Raw genomic sequence first — 17,260 nt, 5'->3', positions numbered from 1 at the left:
AATCTGTACATTACATTCGGGAAACGTAAAAAGGGACATCTGTCTGCATAGGGAGCAGCTTCTTGCCACACAGGTATCTTAAGTGCTTCATTATCCGAGAAGAGGGGTGAGGCTAAGGCCGATGAAACCTGAACAAAACAGAGAGATCTCATGAGGCAAGAACAGACATTCATATTCTGTTAAAGTTATGATAGTTTACAATTTCATAAGATCATTCATAAGATTCTATGAAATCCAGCCCAAATATTTTGGTAATATTTATGATCTGCATTTTTTCAGCAACAGAAATTCAATGTATTTACATTCTGTCATCGCATCTCTATACAGTAGAATCCGTGCTGGATTCAATTTGACTTTGCATGCATGAGGGATTCACATAAAGGGATTCTTTATTAAAACAGTTTGGTTGTGCTGTAAACAGATACACTAGTTGGTCTTCTGACAAAGTAGCTGCACTCAGCATTTGCTGTAGTATTAAACCACACTTGATGTTACCGCGGTAACCACAGATGTCGCAAAATCAACCAACTGAAATCTGAAGGACTATAAATGGTATACCTCGTGTAGATTCTGCTCTCTTCATGAACCTCCATCTCAGTGCTCTTATAATCATTGAGCTCCTTCCGGATGGCCGCCTAGATGAAACAACAGCAAAGAGATTGTCAGTTAAATGTGAACTTAAAAGGAAATATGTGCTAAACATCACGTTTGATGCTAATATTATGTGAAACACAATGCACTGTAGGGAGATTTGTTGGGTCTATTAAGGGCTTGCTAGAGATGGCAAACTGAATAAGTACCTTGTCAGCAGGAGTCAGCTTGGTCCACGGCTTCTCTGCTCTCCGATCATAGTCCTGGGCGTCTGTGACTTCCACGTACTCATGGAACCGCAGGATTTTTCTTGCCTGTAGTTCTGCAACTGTGGGTCTTTGACTCAGCTACAATAGAGAGTTTTTATGTCAGTTTAATATTCAGCAAACATGATTTGACACATGTCTGTTGTGGATGTATTGCCTCACCTTCCTGGTCAGCCGCCGCTTGATCTCTCTAACTTCAGCTTGTCTGTCAGCCTGATTTCTGGCTGAAAAAAGAGAGGGAAGAAAAACCAACAACACGGCTTTATTTAGATGCTGCATCAAAGCCAGGCTTGATGTTCACTACAGGTAGAGTAAAAGCAGTTTCCAAAATTAGACATCTGAACTGTAATCCATGTTTCAAACAGTTTTTTCAAGTGTAAATTCTTGCTATTACTGCATGTATAATATGGTATTATTTTGCACATTAAAAAAAAGAGTAATCCATGGACAAATCATCAGTCTGAATTGAGCAGTGATGTTAAAGCGCACAAAAAAAAATCAAAGAGCAGCAGACTCAAAACAGAATCCCTCTTTTTTTTAGTGAAGGCATTATAAGCTTCAGTAATGGATAACAAAGGTGAAAAGAAAGAAATACTTGATACTAACGCTGAAGGATGTTTCTTTGCTCGAGCTCCTCAGCTGTGGGTCTCTGGCTAAGTCGCCTGAAGTGGAAAAAGAAAAAAAAGAAAAAAAGCAGGACTATTTTTACACAGTTTCAACACTTTGTCATTCAGGCAATAAGTAGGACAAAGATCCAAGAAATTATCTCCAGATTTCTTCAGGAAATGCACATTCACTATTGTCAGTTTAAAGGACCCATAAAGAAATGGAATATGCACGCTAAGTATGACGACATCTGTCTTTACCTTGTCAGTGCAGTGCCGATCTGTGTGCGGATGGCCTCCCACTGCTCCCTGCTCTGCCAGGTGAGGCCGGTCTGTCCTGGAGGCTGGTCGTCTCTGCTGCTCCTCTCTTGGGTAAACCTGTCCCTTTCTGGGGCACAGGGACGGCTGCTCAGCTTCAGAGCCAAGGTGTCCTTCCTCTTGACCCTGCTGGCCAGGGCACCTGGATAAAAGCCAAGCAGAGACGTGGTCGGGTGTGAAGGAGCACGAAAACAATGGAAGAGCTTTACAAAAGTCTTGAAACTAAAAACACTGAGTAATGTTTAAATATTATTCAGAAAATATGGTTATGCTTACTAAGTGGGGGCTCATCTTCCTCATCTTCATCTGAGTCTTCATCTTTATAAAGCACAGGGCCGTCTGAGTCGCTGTCCTCCCCACGCATGTCATGCTCTCCTTCCTCATCCTCCTCCTCCTCTTCTTCCTCCTCCTCCTCCTCACTGCTGTTTCCCCCTGGGATGACACAAACACCGGCGTCTCCGACGAAGCACCTGCGACTCCGCGGCTCCAGCTCTGGCTGGGGGATCTCCCCATCATACTCCTCCTCTTCCTCGTCATCTTCCTCCTCTTCTTCTTCTTCCTCCTCTGAGTAGTCATCTTCAGACCTAATGGAAAGGGAAAATAAATACATACATAAGCATTATGGATACAGATTAAGCATCTTGTGTGTGTATTTATCTAATTAATTATTAACTAAGACTGACACGTTTTAAACCAGCATTACCAAATGTTTCCGACCTTCAACATAACATACTTAAGACTAACCAGGAGACATATCCCACCCTCACCCTTCAAGCCATACCTGACTTTGTAATGATCAGGTTAAGATTTGCTCCAGCTCGACAAGGGATCACGTAAGTGTTCAAGACTTAAAAAAATGGGTGTGGAGACGGCCACGGTCACATGCAAAATCTTAGAATGCTTGTCATGTAACCAGCAATGTTTTTGGCCATACTGACTTGAGATTTTGTCTTGACGGAATAGCCTTGTTTTACAAATGTTCTTCCATTATATATTGAGAAACTCACAGTTTTAGTGGTTGGATGCTGACAGGAAGGGGGCGACCACGATCTGCTTGGTACTCTGGAGGGGTTTCGAAAAGCAGTGCATGCGCACGCTGCGACCCGTCTGGATGCGGCTGAGCTGGGCCAGGACTGGAAAGGGCTCGCTGGATCATGATATGCAGCGGGACAGGAGCTGGGCGCTGAGGAGACTCAATGGTTGGGCTTGGTGGGTCAAACAGCATTGGTATGGGTTGGGGAAGTGGGTGGGGGTAGGAGTGTTGATGGTGGAGGTGGTGGCTGTGTATGTGTTGGCGGGGAGGAGATGGCGGTATGTGTGTTGGCAGGGGAGGGGAGGGAGGAGGGGGAGGCAGCTGGAAGCCCACGGGGAGGTTGCTGTGGTCCTCCAGAGAAAGCGGTGAGGGGATGATGGGATGGCTTGAAGCAGAGGAGTCCTCCGTGTTGCGTTTGGTGACGGGGGTGGTCCTCTTTGGAGGCATCGGTGGAGAGGGCTTGGCTGGCACGAGACTGGCACCGCCGGTGGTTTGGGTGAAGTCACCTGCAAATGGAAAAAACAGTTAATACATCCAATCATAAAGCAAAATAGCTACAGCTTAGGCCTGCGAGTGAGCTGCTAGCAAGTGCTTTATTTTTCTAATTTGCCGCGGTGACATGAGTGCACATGCATCAGCTCTACATGTATGATGTACCCTGCATGACTAAATACACACAAACAAATATAATACTGGGATTACATGTCTGACTGAGCATCATTGCATACATACAGTATGTCACATCACATGACTGTCAACATGAATGCACACACTGCCCTAACAAACCAGTGTGCAGCATGTGCCCCAGGTCACAGAGACGAAGAAGATACACACAGCCTACATGCTCTTCTAAACCAGTCGTCAAACCTTGTTTATTGGCATCTTTAAAGTGCAAAAAGCTCCTGAACAAAAAGTTAAAATGCAAACCAATTCCAATTATTTGCATGCACATTTGTATATTTGCAATATAATTCTTAAAACTCTATAAAGCTTTAAACAGCTTTAAAGCCATATCAATGTTAAAAGCCATAGCCGTGCTATTGAGGCATAATAAGAGGTCGGTGCTGCCAGACTTAGAACATGCAGTAGTCTAGACTGAACTGGATTACATCTTCCTCTCTAAATTAAGTCAAGCCCTTGTGTTAGAACCCTTTTGCTCCTCCATTCATCCATCCATTCATGCATATCCACCCATCCATCCCAGTTGAGCAGAAGCTGAGTGGATTAGCACTATCCAATTCACTTGATGCATTGCAGACCACAGCTGGAACCTGCTAAAGGCTCTCCCTCATTCACATGCCAAAAAAGAGAGTACAGCATCATAAACATTCAACTGCTCACTCACACAGAAGTCGTCCCTCATATACACAAAGCACCTGGCACACTCATTATCAGCTCATTTTGTACATGCGGCTCTTATTATACCACATCCAAAGAAAAGCAATCAAGGCCAGTCAACAAGTTAAAAGGCATTGGGGGAAATTATGTTGGCAGCTGGAGAGGACGCGACACGATGGAGAACGCAGACTCTGAAGGGGGGCATTCCAGACACGAGCAGCGTGGCCACAGAGATACCAGGGGGTATCCTTTTACCTGAGCGCAGGCCTCCGGCCCGCCGGCACAGGTAGACGGGCAGGGACAGGTAGACATCGTAGTCGCACTCTCGCTTCCAGCAGGACCAGTAGAGCGGAAGCTGAGCGTTCTCTCCCCCCTGCAGGGCGGAGACTAACAGGGAGGAGACGGAGGCCTTCAGCTGGAGTGTTTAATGAATGCAGGTGCATGGTGTACTGTATAGTATGTTGTTGTATAGATAGAGTGCGCTGTGAAGGAGGGGTGTTGTTGCCCTAAATGCTTATGATTCTGCCATTCATAAAAAAAAAAAAAATTCAACCATACTTTTTGTTGTTCTCCCTTCTACCTAATTGTCTTCAGGCTGTAGCTTCATATTTAATGAAAAGACATGAGAGTGGTATCGATTTTCTCATTGAACTCTCAGCAAGAAAGCAAATATGTGTATCTCCCAACATTTCGAACAATTCCTTGAAACTTCGACTTCATGGGTAGCTTTGGTAAACTGTCAACAACTGCATCAACAGATTTTTGTTCTCTAAATTAGACTTCTTCGTGGCCTACTCTGCAAAGTTTGTGGAGCTCAAAAGTTAGTTTCCAAGTGAGCTGCATTGTATTCTATGCCTGTCTGCCACTAATGAAAAACAACATAGCCTTAAGTGACAACCAACAGGACATCTTATCGTAATATTTTTACCCATTTGGAAATCACTATCATGACTATCTGATGACACGACTGATAAATATGTGAGAAAAAGAAAACACATCACAGCATATCATAACAAACAAAAATGGCCTGCATAATTCAATCACACGGATGCAACTAAAGGCATGATAAGAAGTGCACACACTTGTAAGGTCTCAAACATAGATCTGCTGATGAGATGAAAATGAATCAAAGTAGACAGCCTTGCCCGAGTGGGAATTAAGGAAAGATCCCAGATGACACAAACCCACAGTAAACAACAACAACAACCACCACTACACTGCATCTGAGCGAGCAGCATCCCACAGCCACAGGAGTCCCTGTTATCTTCAGAGTGTAAAATGCTGGGGAAAAGTTGCAGCTAAAATAGTCCAGGCGTAATAAGGAATTAGCTGGGGAAAAGCTGCTCAAGCTGTTCAGATAACATCATTACCAGGGTGTGTGTGTGTGTGTGCAGATAGCTGCGTTGAAGACTTCTCTTTGCCATCAGTTGTGCACTGACTCATGAATGTACATATTGTATTTGCCAGTGGGAAAACTACATACTACCTGAGCCAACGTTTGAGTGTTCATAATGCACATTTGTGACTGTTGATGTGGGTAGCTGTATCCATCACCTGTTAGCAGAAGCACCCACTATTTGGGCAGAACTTACCCAGCATGGCGGTGTTGTTCCTGTTCACAGGCTTGGGTGGGGGAAGAGGGGGCTGCTTGGTGCCCTGAGAGGTGGAGGTCGGGGCTGCAGATGAAGATTGCTGAGTGGACGCACCCGCAGAGGAGACGGACCGAACAGGTTTGGACGACGCAGCCGAGGGGGTGGAGGGAGAGGGGTACTGGGTCGCGGGATGGTTAGGTGGGGTGCGGGGTGGACCCTTGCTGCCAGGTTCAGGGGTGGAGCTCATCAGCCATTTTGGAGGCATGACGGATTGTTTAGGTGGCAGAGGTTCACGCAGTGTGTCCCGCAGGGCTTCTGGGTCAGGGACAAAATGGCTGTCTGACTCTATGAAAACACAATATCATGACGATATGTTATATAATAAAAGTTAATTCCACCAAAATAACTACAGTGAGATTGAGAAATTTGAACAAAATCTGTGTCCAGCTGTGGTGCAAACACAATATTCCACCTGGCAGGGACTGTAAAAAGTGTTCTTTTATCTTATTGAATTAGTGATATCTCATTATAAAATACCTCTCTACATGGCTATAAATGTTTCAGTTCAGAGAGTGAGCACTGAGCCATTTTCTGCTACTTCGCCACTCAAACCACTCTCTGTGATAGCACTTGTTTGAGAATTGCATTATCTAGGGATCAGCTGTGAAGATAAACAGAGTAGGCGGCTGCAATTACCACCAAAAACCCACCTCCCTCTGCCCACCCCACTGCAGCCCCCGAGCGCCCCGCACACTGCTGCTCCCACGCCATTCCTCAAAGATGCAGCTCTGAAGTTCAGGGGTATTTATTTACACACAAGCTTTTATCACCGTGACGTCATACAACCAAAGAGGAAATAATCCAGAGGAAAAGGAGGAAGTGAGCATGAAGAACAGAGAGGACAGAGAGAGAGAGAGAGAGGACAGAGAGAGAGAGAGAGAGAGAGGACAGAGAGAGAGAGAGAGAGAGAGAGAGAGAGAGAGAGAGAGAGAGAGAGAGAGAGAGAGAGAGAGAAAGGAGGACAGAAAGCGGGAGATGTGATAAAGATAGAAAGAGAGTGGGAGAGGGAGAGAAAAGCAGCATCAGAGAGAGAGAAAGAAAAAAGGAAAATACAAGGTGAGACAGAGAAAAGAGCCCAGCAGGGACATACGAAGGAAAGTGGGAGAAAATGTTCCGTTCACCTGCAGATCTGTCCATAGAAACAATTCTGGCTTTCCTGATAGTAGTTCTGCATTGGCGTTTTCAATATGGTGCATTATGTTATCTATATTCTGTTGTTTTAAGTTCCACTTGTGGATCATATAGGCTTCCTCTCATCTTACTGACATACTTTTGTACACAGAAACAGAAGTAGTAAAAAGATTGAAGTGGTTCATGTGTCAGAGAAGTGGTAACTGGACAATGGAGATCTAAAAACAGCCGAAAACATTATTTCTCAAAGCGTAATGTTTCAGTGAAATCAATTAGCTGTGGCTCTTCACCAATTATCACTGAGCTGACAGTGTTAGCGTTAAAGGGCAATAATGGGTATAGTGATCGTGCCACATTAATTAGGAGAGGAGAAGAGAGGACGAGCTATTCCCTCATGTTCCTGAATAAGAAGCGTAGCTGGAGCAGGGCCCCTGGGAGCCCGACAGGAGCCTGTCTATATCTGGGAGGACAGCACATAAGCAGGAGAGTAACAGCAAGGAGGAGTGAAAAAAAATACATAGACTGAAGAATCGCCTACTATCTTCAACCATGTATGAAGGAGGTCAAGTTGTAAAATATGCACCTTATTTTTTCACTGTGAGAAAAACTCAACAGGGATCTTATGATTACAACCTTTCAAAATCACAGATGGCAGGAGGAAAAATGCAGGAAATGACTCACCTCTGCGGGCCCTTCCCTCCTCAGCAGATGCATGTCGAGGGAGAGTGGGCTTCCAGTCTGTTTCCGCAGGCCGACTCCTCCTGCCGTCCTCCGATGGGGCCTTCTGCAGCCCAGGCCTCTTCTGCCCGTCGTCGGGGTGAAGTCGGCCCCCACGTCTGCCCTCCTCCATCTGGCCATGAATCTGGCCCTGCCAGACCATGTTAGGCTTCCACTCGCCCTCAACATGTGCACGTGACCCCATCCCTCCCCCTCTCCACCCATCTTCATGCAGTCCCGTGCCCCTGGAGCCCGGAACTCCCCGGCGGTCTCCGTCCGAGGGAGATCGGCCCCTGCGGTCGTCTGGCTGGGTGAGCCAGGCCGCGTTCATCCTAAAGTCCGACTCTGAGGGGAGTTTTCCCTGGTTGCACGGGCTCCTGCCACCGCCGCCGACTCCTCCACCTCCTCCAACCCCAGCGCTCACAGGCAGAGTGTGGCCGTTCTTCACATAGGGCTGCTTCAGGGTGTGTGTATCTGCATCTGAAAAGGTTCTTTGGTGAATACACAACTATAATGCATAAAAATGATAAGATCCAACACTATTCTCAGTCATCAAGCAAGTGCACCAGCAGAAAACTAATAATTATTTCAATCTAAATTATTCAAGATGTTTTATACTGGCAATTTCTTTGTTTGGAATTGTAGAATTTGGGTAGTTTATTGTTCCCTCATTCTTGACAGTAGATACAACAGAAGTGATTTAACGATTAGTCAATTAATTTGTTAGTTGATCAACTGAAAATTAATGTTATAAATAATTTTGGGGTTATCCTTTAGGGCCATTTATCAAGCAAACCTGCTATTCTCAGGTGTTATTGTGAGTACTTACTGGTTTTGAACAGATCTAGTCATTTAAAGGCGACACCTTGGGCTCTGAGATGTGTGATGGGCATTTTTCACAATTTTCTGACATTTTATAGACAGAAATAAATACAACAAATAATGAACCGATGAATCGATAATGAAAATTATCTTTAGTTGCAGCCCTGTTCCACAGTAAAAAAGGAAGGTGCCCTTACCCTGAGCCCTGTAGACAAAGTCTGTGTTTGTTGGTGTGATGAAGGAGCAGCTGTAGGTTTAATAAATGGGCTTCTGCAACAGCGGGGCCAGCATTACGCTTGCACACACCCCTCTCAAAGCTATTTCGCTGCAGGGCACAATTCGTTCCACTTTTCCTCAGCTCTGGAGAGTGGCATGCCATTTTAAACAGATATTACATTACTTTGAAAAAACACAGCAAGGTGAAAGTAAATTTGCCTTTTTTAAATATGTCTTAGGCACCTGCTGGTTAGTAGGACAGTGTTCCTGCCATAATGTACTGATGACTTGACTGTACTGTCTGTGTGGGTGTGATAGCCTCGGGGCCGCTGCTGTCAGATACAGACACCGTTGTGCAGAAAGATCAGATGAATCACAGGAGCACTCTTACCGTTGTCCGGGACCTCCTTCAGCACTCCCTGTTCTATAAGCTCCTGCCGCGTACGCCTCGTCGACATCTTTCTCTCCAGTTCTGCAGTCAATAAACAGAATTTACGTTACACATGGAGTTTTCTTTTTTTTCTCCTCTATATTATAAATATTGCACTAAAATCATATTGCAGTAAAATTTGTCATATTTTGCGCGTGACCTCATGCTCCAGAATACAAAAGATTCAAGTTTAGAGCTCCTCAATCAACAGGATATTTTGTTAGCAGCCTATTGTCTTATTGTGGTGCCCTGAAAACATGAGGGAACACATGCATTCAGGAATTTTGATCAAAGCTGAATGTAACTGATATGACCAGTGAGGAAGGAGGGAAGTTCATTCACACTACGAATACAATGAATTCACACCACAAACCTTCTGAAGTTTCCTTGAACTTCTCGCTGCTTTTCTTCTTCCGCCACTTCCACGGCTTGAAGATCTTGCCAAGGGTAGAGAACTTGCCCTTACGCTTCGGGGTGCTGTCCCCCGTGCTGCCCCCCTCTCCCACCATTGTGCTGTGGTGCTGCTCAGCTTCATCATCTAAAATCAAAGTCGTGATTTCACATCAATCCAACAGTTTTTGTGTAATTTGTGCAACTTAAGAAAAGGAGAGTATAGATCCATCAGCTGTCACAATATCTTTCTGTTCTTACTGAGCTCATCTGCTGCCTATGTACAGAGGGCCGTGCTCATTACGGCTGTTATTATCTTTAGCTGTTAGTTCTCGGGGACTCAGTGTGCTTTGGCAGGGTGATGCTGAGAGCTCATGGACTCCTCCACATATCCACAGCTAACAGGAGAGGTCTGACGCTGGCGTTCAGCCAGGATCTCTCACTGTCAAGCGCTCACATTCCTTAGCTGGATGGAGACTTGTGCCTTATCAGCCTTTCAGCCCTCGCTGCCTCTATAGAGGAGAGAGGCTCAAACATGGGTGCAGTCGTACAGAAAAAAAACTGTCTGTTATGATACTACACATACAACAATCAAGGAGCGAAACGTTTTAAAGAACACTAATCATTGAGATGCCATTAAGGCTTAAAGCACTCCATTAAATGGCATTCTGCAGTCATGGTTACATATTCTGGGTTACGTGATTGACAGGCCAACTGACAGGGTGCTGAGCTCTGAGAGAGTTTCAAACATTAGCTCTTTCAAGGCTGCAGCTGCTGTACTCAGCAGACATAATATTTACCAGTAGAGAGAGAATCGGGTCCGATTTAAAACATCCAGTCTTCATGAACACACAGGATGTCTCGGCGACAATAACGCCTTGCAGTCTGATTCCCACAACAATATGCTCTCAAACAATACCTACAATACTGGTGTGGCGTACTTAGCAGTCCAATAAAGAACGTAGGAGCATAATAATAACAATAATATCGTTCTTGGGTGGAAACTGACTCTTTGTTTGACACATACAGCAAGGCTAGCTAAAGACCAGCACCCCTGGAGCTGACAGGGGTTCAGTATCTTGCTAAGAGACATTTTAGCATGGTGGATGGTTGCTGACACAGGTTTCAAACCCATTTTTTGCAGCTGAAGGACAGAGTCTTTAACTGCTACTCTACACGGCTACCTCAATGCTGCTGGCGGGGTAAAATCTGAACTGCTTACAAAGTGTTTAAAAGCATGACCGTCTGTAAAACCTCCAAAACAGTTAAAATCAGAACTGTTCAGATTCACGCACTACTGCTAATTCAATGTAAAAAAGTTATGTCCTGAGAAGTTTAACTTTCAACAAGCCTTTCAAAACACAGACACTAATCTACCTGGAAGAGGGGTGTTAAGCGTCCAGCTTCCATGGTGGCGGGACTTGAAACAGCATGCCATGGGGAAGCAGGAAGCATTCGGCAACCCCAAAATCAACTGTCCTGTATGTATCCCAACAGAAAATGCCAGAAAGACGAGTTGCAGAGAGCTGTTCGAAACTACAGCAGAGGGGGTCCGGGTTCAAGGGACATGTCCGCACCATGGAAATCCAGTTTATCTTGGCGAGGTAGAAATCTGAGGGTTCAGACCAGCTGCCATAACATCCAGATTAAGCATTGCTTAAGGCAGCTTCCCCGTGAACCATAACTGAGGTTCTCACACAGCAGACTGCTCTGTCAGAGGAGCCTCTGACACAGTGGCTCAGCTGAAGCCAGTGAAGCAGGATAAGAGCTGCCTGTGCCAGGCCTGCACACTCCAGAGCACTGCAGAGATGACGATCGCACAGAACTCAGCCCATGCAGCAGGCATCTATTTGAAAAAGATGACTGACCACATCCTTAGGAGACTTGTACATTACCCAGCGATGCCTGATTATAAAATGTGTCAATCCACCGACACAAAAAAGGACAAAAAGTACAGTACATCTAAGAGAGCTGTGGATCCACTCAAAATGATTCTTCACAGATAGAAAGAAAAACTCTCCAACATGTCATTGTTTCAACTGCGTCTGGTGCGCGGTGGCACTGCAGCTGTGTGCGACTGTGGGTCTGGAAATGGGAGTAAAGGGTAAAAAAAGAGCTACAAAGACAGAAAAAGTACAGGAGTTATGGGGGGGGGGGCAGCCTGGAAACACAGGGAGGAAACGGCACTCCACCCTGATTCTGTGACCGAGAACAAAGACAACCTCTTCCCCTCACATTCAATAACACAGTCCACTGTACTGCTCATGGAAACACAGTGCTGCAAGGTACAACACAGCTGACACCAGTGAAACTAATTCATATTCAGACTGTTAAAACATCTAGATGATACAAAACACATTTCCATTCAGAACAAGGCCAGAACCAGAATTCTAATAGTCATGCTCTGTAATCAGGAGCTCTGCCAAGATAAGGCATACCATTCAGGAAACATGGGGGTGGGTGACACGGTGTGTGTGTGTGTGTGTGTGTGTGTGTGTGTGTGTGTATGTGTTTTTCTCTGACGTACCCCTATCCTGAGGCCACACCCACCACTCTCTCAGACATCTCCCAGAGAGGCCAGATTTCCCTCTAACCTCATGATTCAATGAGTCATGGCAGGCCGGGTCAGGTGAGCATGTGGTTAAAAGGAGATTGTTGTTTTAAAGGGCCCGGCCTTTAGCCAATCTGCAAGCAAAGTAATCCTGATCACTTGCATAAGAAACACCCCTTCCACGGGGTGCAATGGTTGGGAAATACCTCCAACCTCATAACCCCAACCTTTCCAGGCCAGATTATGAATCTTAATCTACTTAATTGACAGAACAAAGGGGTTATAACCACTGTGTTTGCTTATTGTAACACCTTGTGTGGCCTAAAATCATTCAACCATTTAAAACCCAAAAGCATAGTAGCAGTAAGTCAAATAAATACCATTAGAGCATGCTGTTTAAGGTAAGAAATACCTAAATCTGTCCTATGAATTCACTACTTGCTACTTTGTCAAACTCAAGGTCAATATATATCTATGATTAAAGATTCATTTGGTAATCTGTAATATGAACCACTGCAATAATCAAAGGGGAAACATTTTAGGAATTGATCACAGACACAATCTCAATCCCTAAATAAAAAAATATTTTCAATATCTAATTTTCCTGAGCAAATAACTGTCTTGTGCACTGTAATATAAAATAAGTGCACAACACATGCATGAGTGTGTAAAAACACAGCTGAGATTCATCCACATGATCCCAATGATTTAACATTCCTTGTGGTGAAAATGAAGGGGGTGGGGGCAGAGAGAGAGAGAGAGGAGACTGTGCAAAGTTGATTATACAATCTCCAACCCTATCTCTCCTCTATGCTTTAATTCATCAAAACAAAAAGAAGAAAATAGTAAACTAATATCATGCTGTGTATGTTGCTTTTGAGGAATGCATAACTGAGGAAAGTACACACAGATTACATGAGTGAGTCCAGCAACTCACCGCCATTGTTGTGTTGTTGTGGGTCCTGAGCTGGGGTCTCCACACGAAGGCTCTGTCCCATGATCCAGCCCCTGAGGGGCCTCTACCTGTCCTGCACCCAGAAACGTGCGCACTACCCTGGACAGACCAGCAGCTGCACCTGCCTTCCTCCTTCTTCAACAAAGTCCCCTGGTCTCCTCTGGCTCAGATCTTTTCTTCTTCCTCTGTGTTGCTCTCGTCTACCCTTCCTCTACGCCTTTCAGTTCAGTCCTTCCCCCGTCCCTCCCTCTCGCAATCTCCTTAAGACCTTCCCTCCCTCCAGGAGTTGGACTCCCTCTCCCCTTCACTCACTGACCCTCCCTCCTTGGCTAACAGCACAGGTCAGCATTCACTGAAAGATGCCTACCATTCCTGGGAGAAGGAACGAGTTATGTTTTCAATTTGATGAGTGTGCTGCGGTATGTGGTGCAATATGTGCATCCAATAACGTATGTGTAATGTAATGTACGCTGTGTGGTGCAGTGGGTCTCAAGAGAACAAGGACTTGCACGATCATAACACTCTGATCCAGGCCAAACCAAATCTTTTACAATAAAAAGATTTAACAAACAGAAGAAACTAGAGCTCAGACCACATTGCGTGCGCAGAAAACAATTCTCTGCCTCGCACACTGGTGTCAGTATTTTCTTGCCTTCCTAGCATTGAGATGACGAGGAGAGTGGAAAATAGACAGAATCTGCATAAGCCACTCCTAAATTAGTAATGCATCTAACCTGACAAACAAAAACCTTAAATTTAGTCTGGATATGAAGGATGGAGCAAAAAGAAATTGGAGCAATTTCAATCAATGGCCTCAATCAGGAGAAATGTTACACAAGATCAGATACTTTTTGTGGGCATTGAGTAAAGGTCAAGTGTGTCTGAGAAGCTGCCTCCTCTCAACATTTAACATGAAGAACAGACGAGACTCCCAGCAGAAATACAGCTGCTACTACGACTCTGAACTTGCTAAAGGAGGAATCAAAGATCACAAGCCAATCTGACAAACAGGAAGATGTGTCGATCTACATCCATCAAGCACGCTAATATTAAGCTGCTATTACTGTTGTTCAGTAGTACAGAGGGTGTTTATCATGCTGCTCACCTCTCTTAATGCCTCCCGACACAGTTTTATGCACATCTCCAAGTCTCTTATCGCAATTTGAACAGTCTTGGAGGCATTAGCATGACTTTGAAACATGTTTGCCAAGGAGAGCTGCCCTGTTTGGGGCCTGAAAAGAGAGGCAGAGTAGGAAAGAAAAAAGAGGCTGCTTTCTCTTAACTACAAGAAAAAAAGAGAGAGAGTGTGAACTAGACCCCTGAATTAGTGCTTTGATTCCTTTTGAGGTTTGTATGTCTTCAGAAAACCTTGTCCTACTGCTCCTCAGAGGAATCCAGTGCATTGAGCTGTGTCATTGTGCCCGGATAGATCAGAGTTTTCTGAGCGTTTGGCTGCATCTTGAGCTGCTTCTAAAAGATGGAGAGCTAGAGTATTCGGCAGCGTTCCTTTTCTCTCCCTGTGCCCCACATACAGCCTCCACACCGGGCCGGCTTCCAGAGAGAGCTGAGCCAATCCGCATGAGCCCAGAACCTGTTGGCCTGACCTGGATAACAGACTGGGCCAGGCCACTTCAGCAGTCAGGCAGGCAGGAAGGTAGACAGACAGAGGCAGGTACACACATACATACACATACATGTCCAACATGGGCAGAGCATGAAGCGTGCCCTTTGGAAAGCCCTGTGTCACTGCTGTCAGTCATGATAGAACATTTTCCCCCCCAAATGTCCCCCCAAAGCTAAGCGGCTGGTAACCGTAGCTTCATGAACGTGGCATTGATTCTCTCACCTAACACTCGTCAAAAAGGCAATTTATTTCCCCCCAATATGCCAAACTGTTCCTTTAATGAAAATTCACACCTGTAGATGTTTTTCAGTCTTGCAGTGCTGGGAATTGCGTGGGCTTTTATTATGAAGTAGCCACAGGAAGTCTAAGCACATTTGGACATTTATGTCCACTGCCTTTATTTGGCAGATTAGTTTTACAAAAAAGGGAACTGGCAAACTGAAGAGCTACAGGTGAACCAAAAACCACCAGCACACATAATCAAAGGTTAACACTTCCTTTTCCTTCACAGCTGCTGCGTTTACAAGAGAGGGAAGGGCCAGTGTTGCCGTGCGAGTAATTGAAAGCAATTCAGCAGCTCATCTTAATATGCAGCAAATTCTCAAAAAGTTAAAAAGTAACTTCAACAATGATACAACAGATATTCACTGAACCAGCTCTTCTGCAACACAGCACACACACATTAACACATAGATATATTCCGACCAGGGAAAACCCTGAAAGCCCAAGCTTTGGGAGGGGAAGCTGATCCTCAATCAGGCCCTTAAGGTTGAGAAGATGTATAGCTGGAGTCCTGAGTGGCTCATAAAACGTGCAGAGGCTAGACAGACCTCATAAGCACAGTGGATGCACAGCTCTCTCCACAGCATTAACACTGCACTTTACAAACCACAACGAGCAACTTGGTACTCACCACGATTTTCCATTACAGAGTTTGAGGCACACCAATCAACGGTTCCTGAAAAACAAGAGTTCAACAGAGCATCAACACCAGTTTAAAATGTGAGCTGAGACACACCAAGTGAAAGCAGTGTAGTGGATGTAGTAATTTGGTTTTCCCTCAAACTTTTTCTTGCAAGTGATGCTCCAAAAAACATCAACATTGTGGTTTTGGATTCATGAGATATTTAGTCTTAAATGTTTTCATTAAAATTCCTTAAAAGCCCTAATTAATCCTTCCAGTATAAAAGTATCTGAAGCATCTAACTGAAACTGATCTGGGAAAGATAAACCAAATAATCCCACTTTCAAGCCAAATTTAAAATCAAGCCATTTGTGCTTCTATTTAGCTGAATAAATCACATATTAAATACAGTATATTAGTCATTATGTGTAGATATGTTTTTCTAGATTATCCATTAATCTAGTTTTTAGATTAAAGATTGCATTGCTTTTAGAAATTACTATTTCATTAACACGTAAAAAAAATCCTACATTCTCCAAAAAATGTATTGGCAATATAATTAATCTTTCAAAATACTTTTAATACACAATATTAATAATTATAAGATGCTTGACATTGTCCCCTTTATAAATGACCTTAGAATCATTAATTGTGGATTTGTGTAAATAGAAAAAAGTATAGACATACACTATAGAAAGTCATGGGTGGGGTGGGGGTGGTTGAGGTCCTCAGCAGCAGTATAGCAGTATTCTTTTCAGGTCTCCAGCATGCTTAAGATGGCAGCTCCACCCATCTTAACCCCTCTGATAAAGAAGATTAGATCATAGTTAGTCATAAACAGCATGAAGATGACATCAAGCTTCATCGACTAGATGCAACAAAACCATCTACATTCCCTGTTAATCATGTGGCAAAGCTGCCATTTTACATGTTGTGCTTAAGGGCCAACACCAGATACATTTTCAGTCCAGTCAGAGTCAAGCTCAAACAGCACCTCCAGCTGCAGGACTGCATATAAGCGTCACAGTCAGGGAGATGATATTAAACCTCAGGAACGGAGGTGAACACGTTTGTTACTTATTTTTCATGACGCTAACTTGAGCAGATCTTCTGTAACCATACTATTACTACTACTAAAAATAAAGGCCAGACCAAAAAGACATACATAAGTGTGGATGAAAAGGAAGAGACAGGAAAGAGAATTAGTGAAGCCGTATACAATTTCCAGCAGGACAGCGTAGAAAGGAACTTGTATTTGAACGAGTGTGCAGTAGGACAAGGCGTAAAGCAGAGAAACAAGCAAAAGGCCCTTGAAAAGAGACGAAAGATAAAAGCACACACCGTTTGGTAAAACTTGAAGTAGATGTACTACAGCAGGACACTACTGCGATCATCTAAAAAAAGCAATGATGCTACAGTGATCCTCAAAACTGGATGACAGGCGTGTGAATCGATTTCTGTTGCGTCACTCTGACGGTAGTGTTAAAGTCTGGTGGGAGAACAGTTTCCTGGCGTACACTCAGACCTGCGGTCCAAACTGGGCATTGTTCAAACTATTCAAGTGTAAAAAGTCAAAGCCCTCTCATCGAAACACTGAATGTAATTAAACACTTTTGTTGGCCAAGTGCATCACTTCATAACCACAAACGAACCCTTTTAAGTACCTGAAGTGGGAAATTCATGTATGACAAAATGTTTTCGCTGTTGATAGTTTTAG

General features: G+C 44.2%; 1 protein-coding gene across 1 annotated transcript; it reads right to left on the bottom strand.

Moving 5' to 3' along the window:
• Window positions 1-112: 112 nt before the first annotated feature.
• Window positions 113-13,058, bottom strand: phactr4b (phosphatase and actin regulator 4b). The gene is made up of 14 exons (XM_070911886.1): window positions 12,998-13,058; window positions 9,493-9,657; window positions 9,081-9,161; window positions 7,616-8,131; window positions 5,744-6,088; window positions 4,407-4,538; window positions 2,788-3,319; window positions 2,057-2,364; window positions 1,724-1,922; window positions 1,464-1,519; window positions 1,020-1,081; window positions 801-938; window positions 559-635; window positions 113-128 (listed from the first exon to the last, which is right to left on the bottom strand). The coding sequence occupies exons 1-14, from the start codon at window positions 13,056-13,058 to the stop codon at window positions 113-115; spliced, it is 2,688 nt and encodes an 895-aa protein (XP_070767987.1).
• Between the last annotated feature and the right edge of the window lie 4,202 nt (window positions 13,059-17,260).

Source organism: Enoplosus armatus, chromosome 9, assembly GCF_043641665.1.
Source record: "Enoplosus armatus isolate fEnoArm2 chromosome 9, fEnoArm2.hap1, whole genome shotgun sequence".
NCBI classification, from domain to species: Eukaryota; Metazoa; Chordata; class Actinopteri; order Centrarchiformes; family Enoplosidae; genus Enoplosus; species Enoplosus armatus.
The sequence above is the reverse complement of the archived record's forward strand: the minus strand, read 5'-3'. Positions and strand labels throughout refer to the sequence as shown.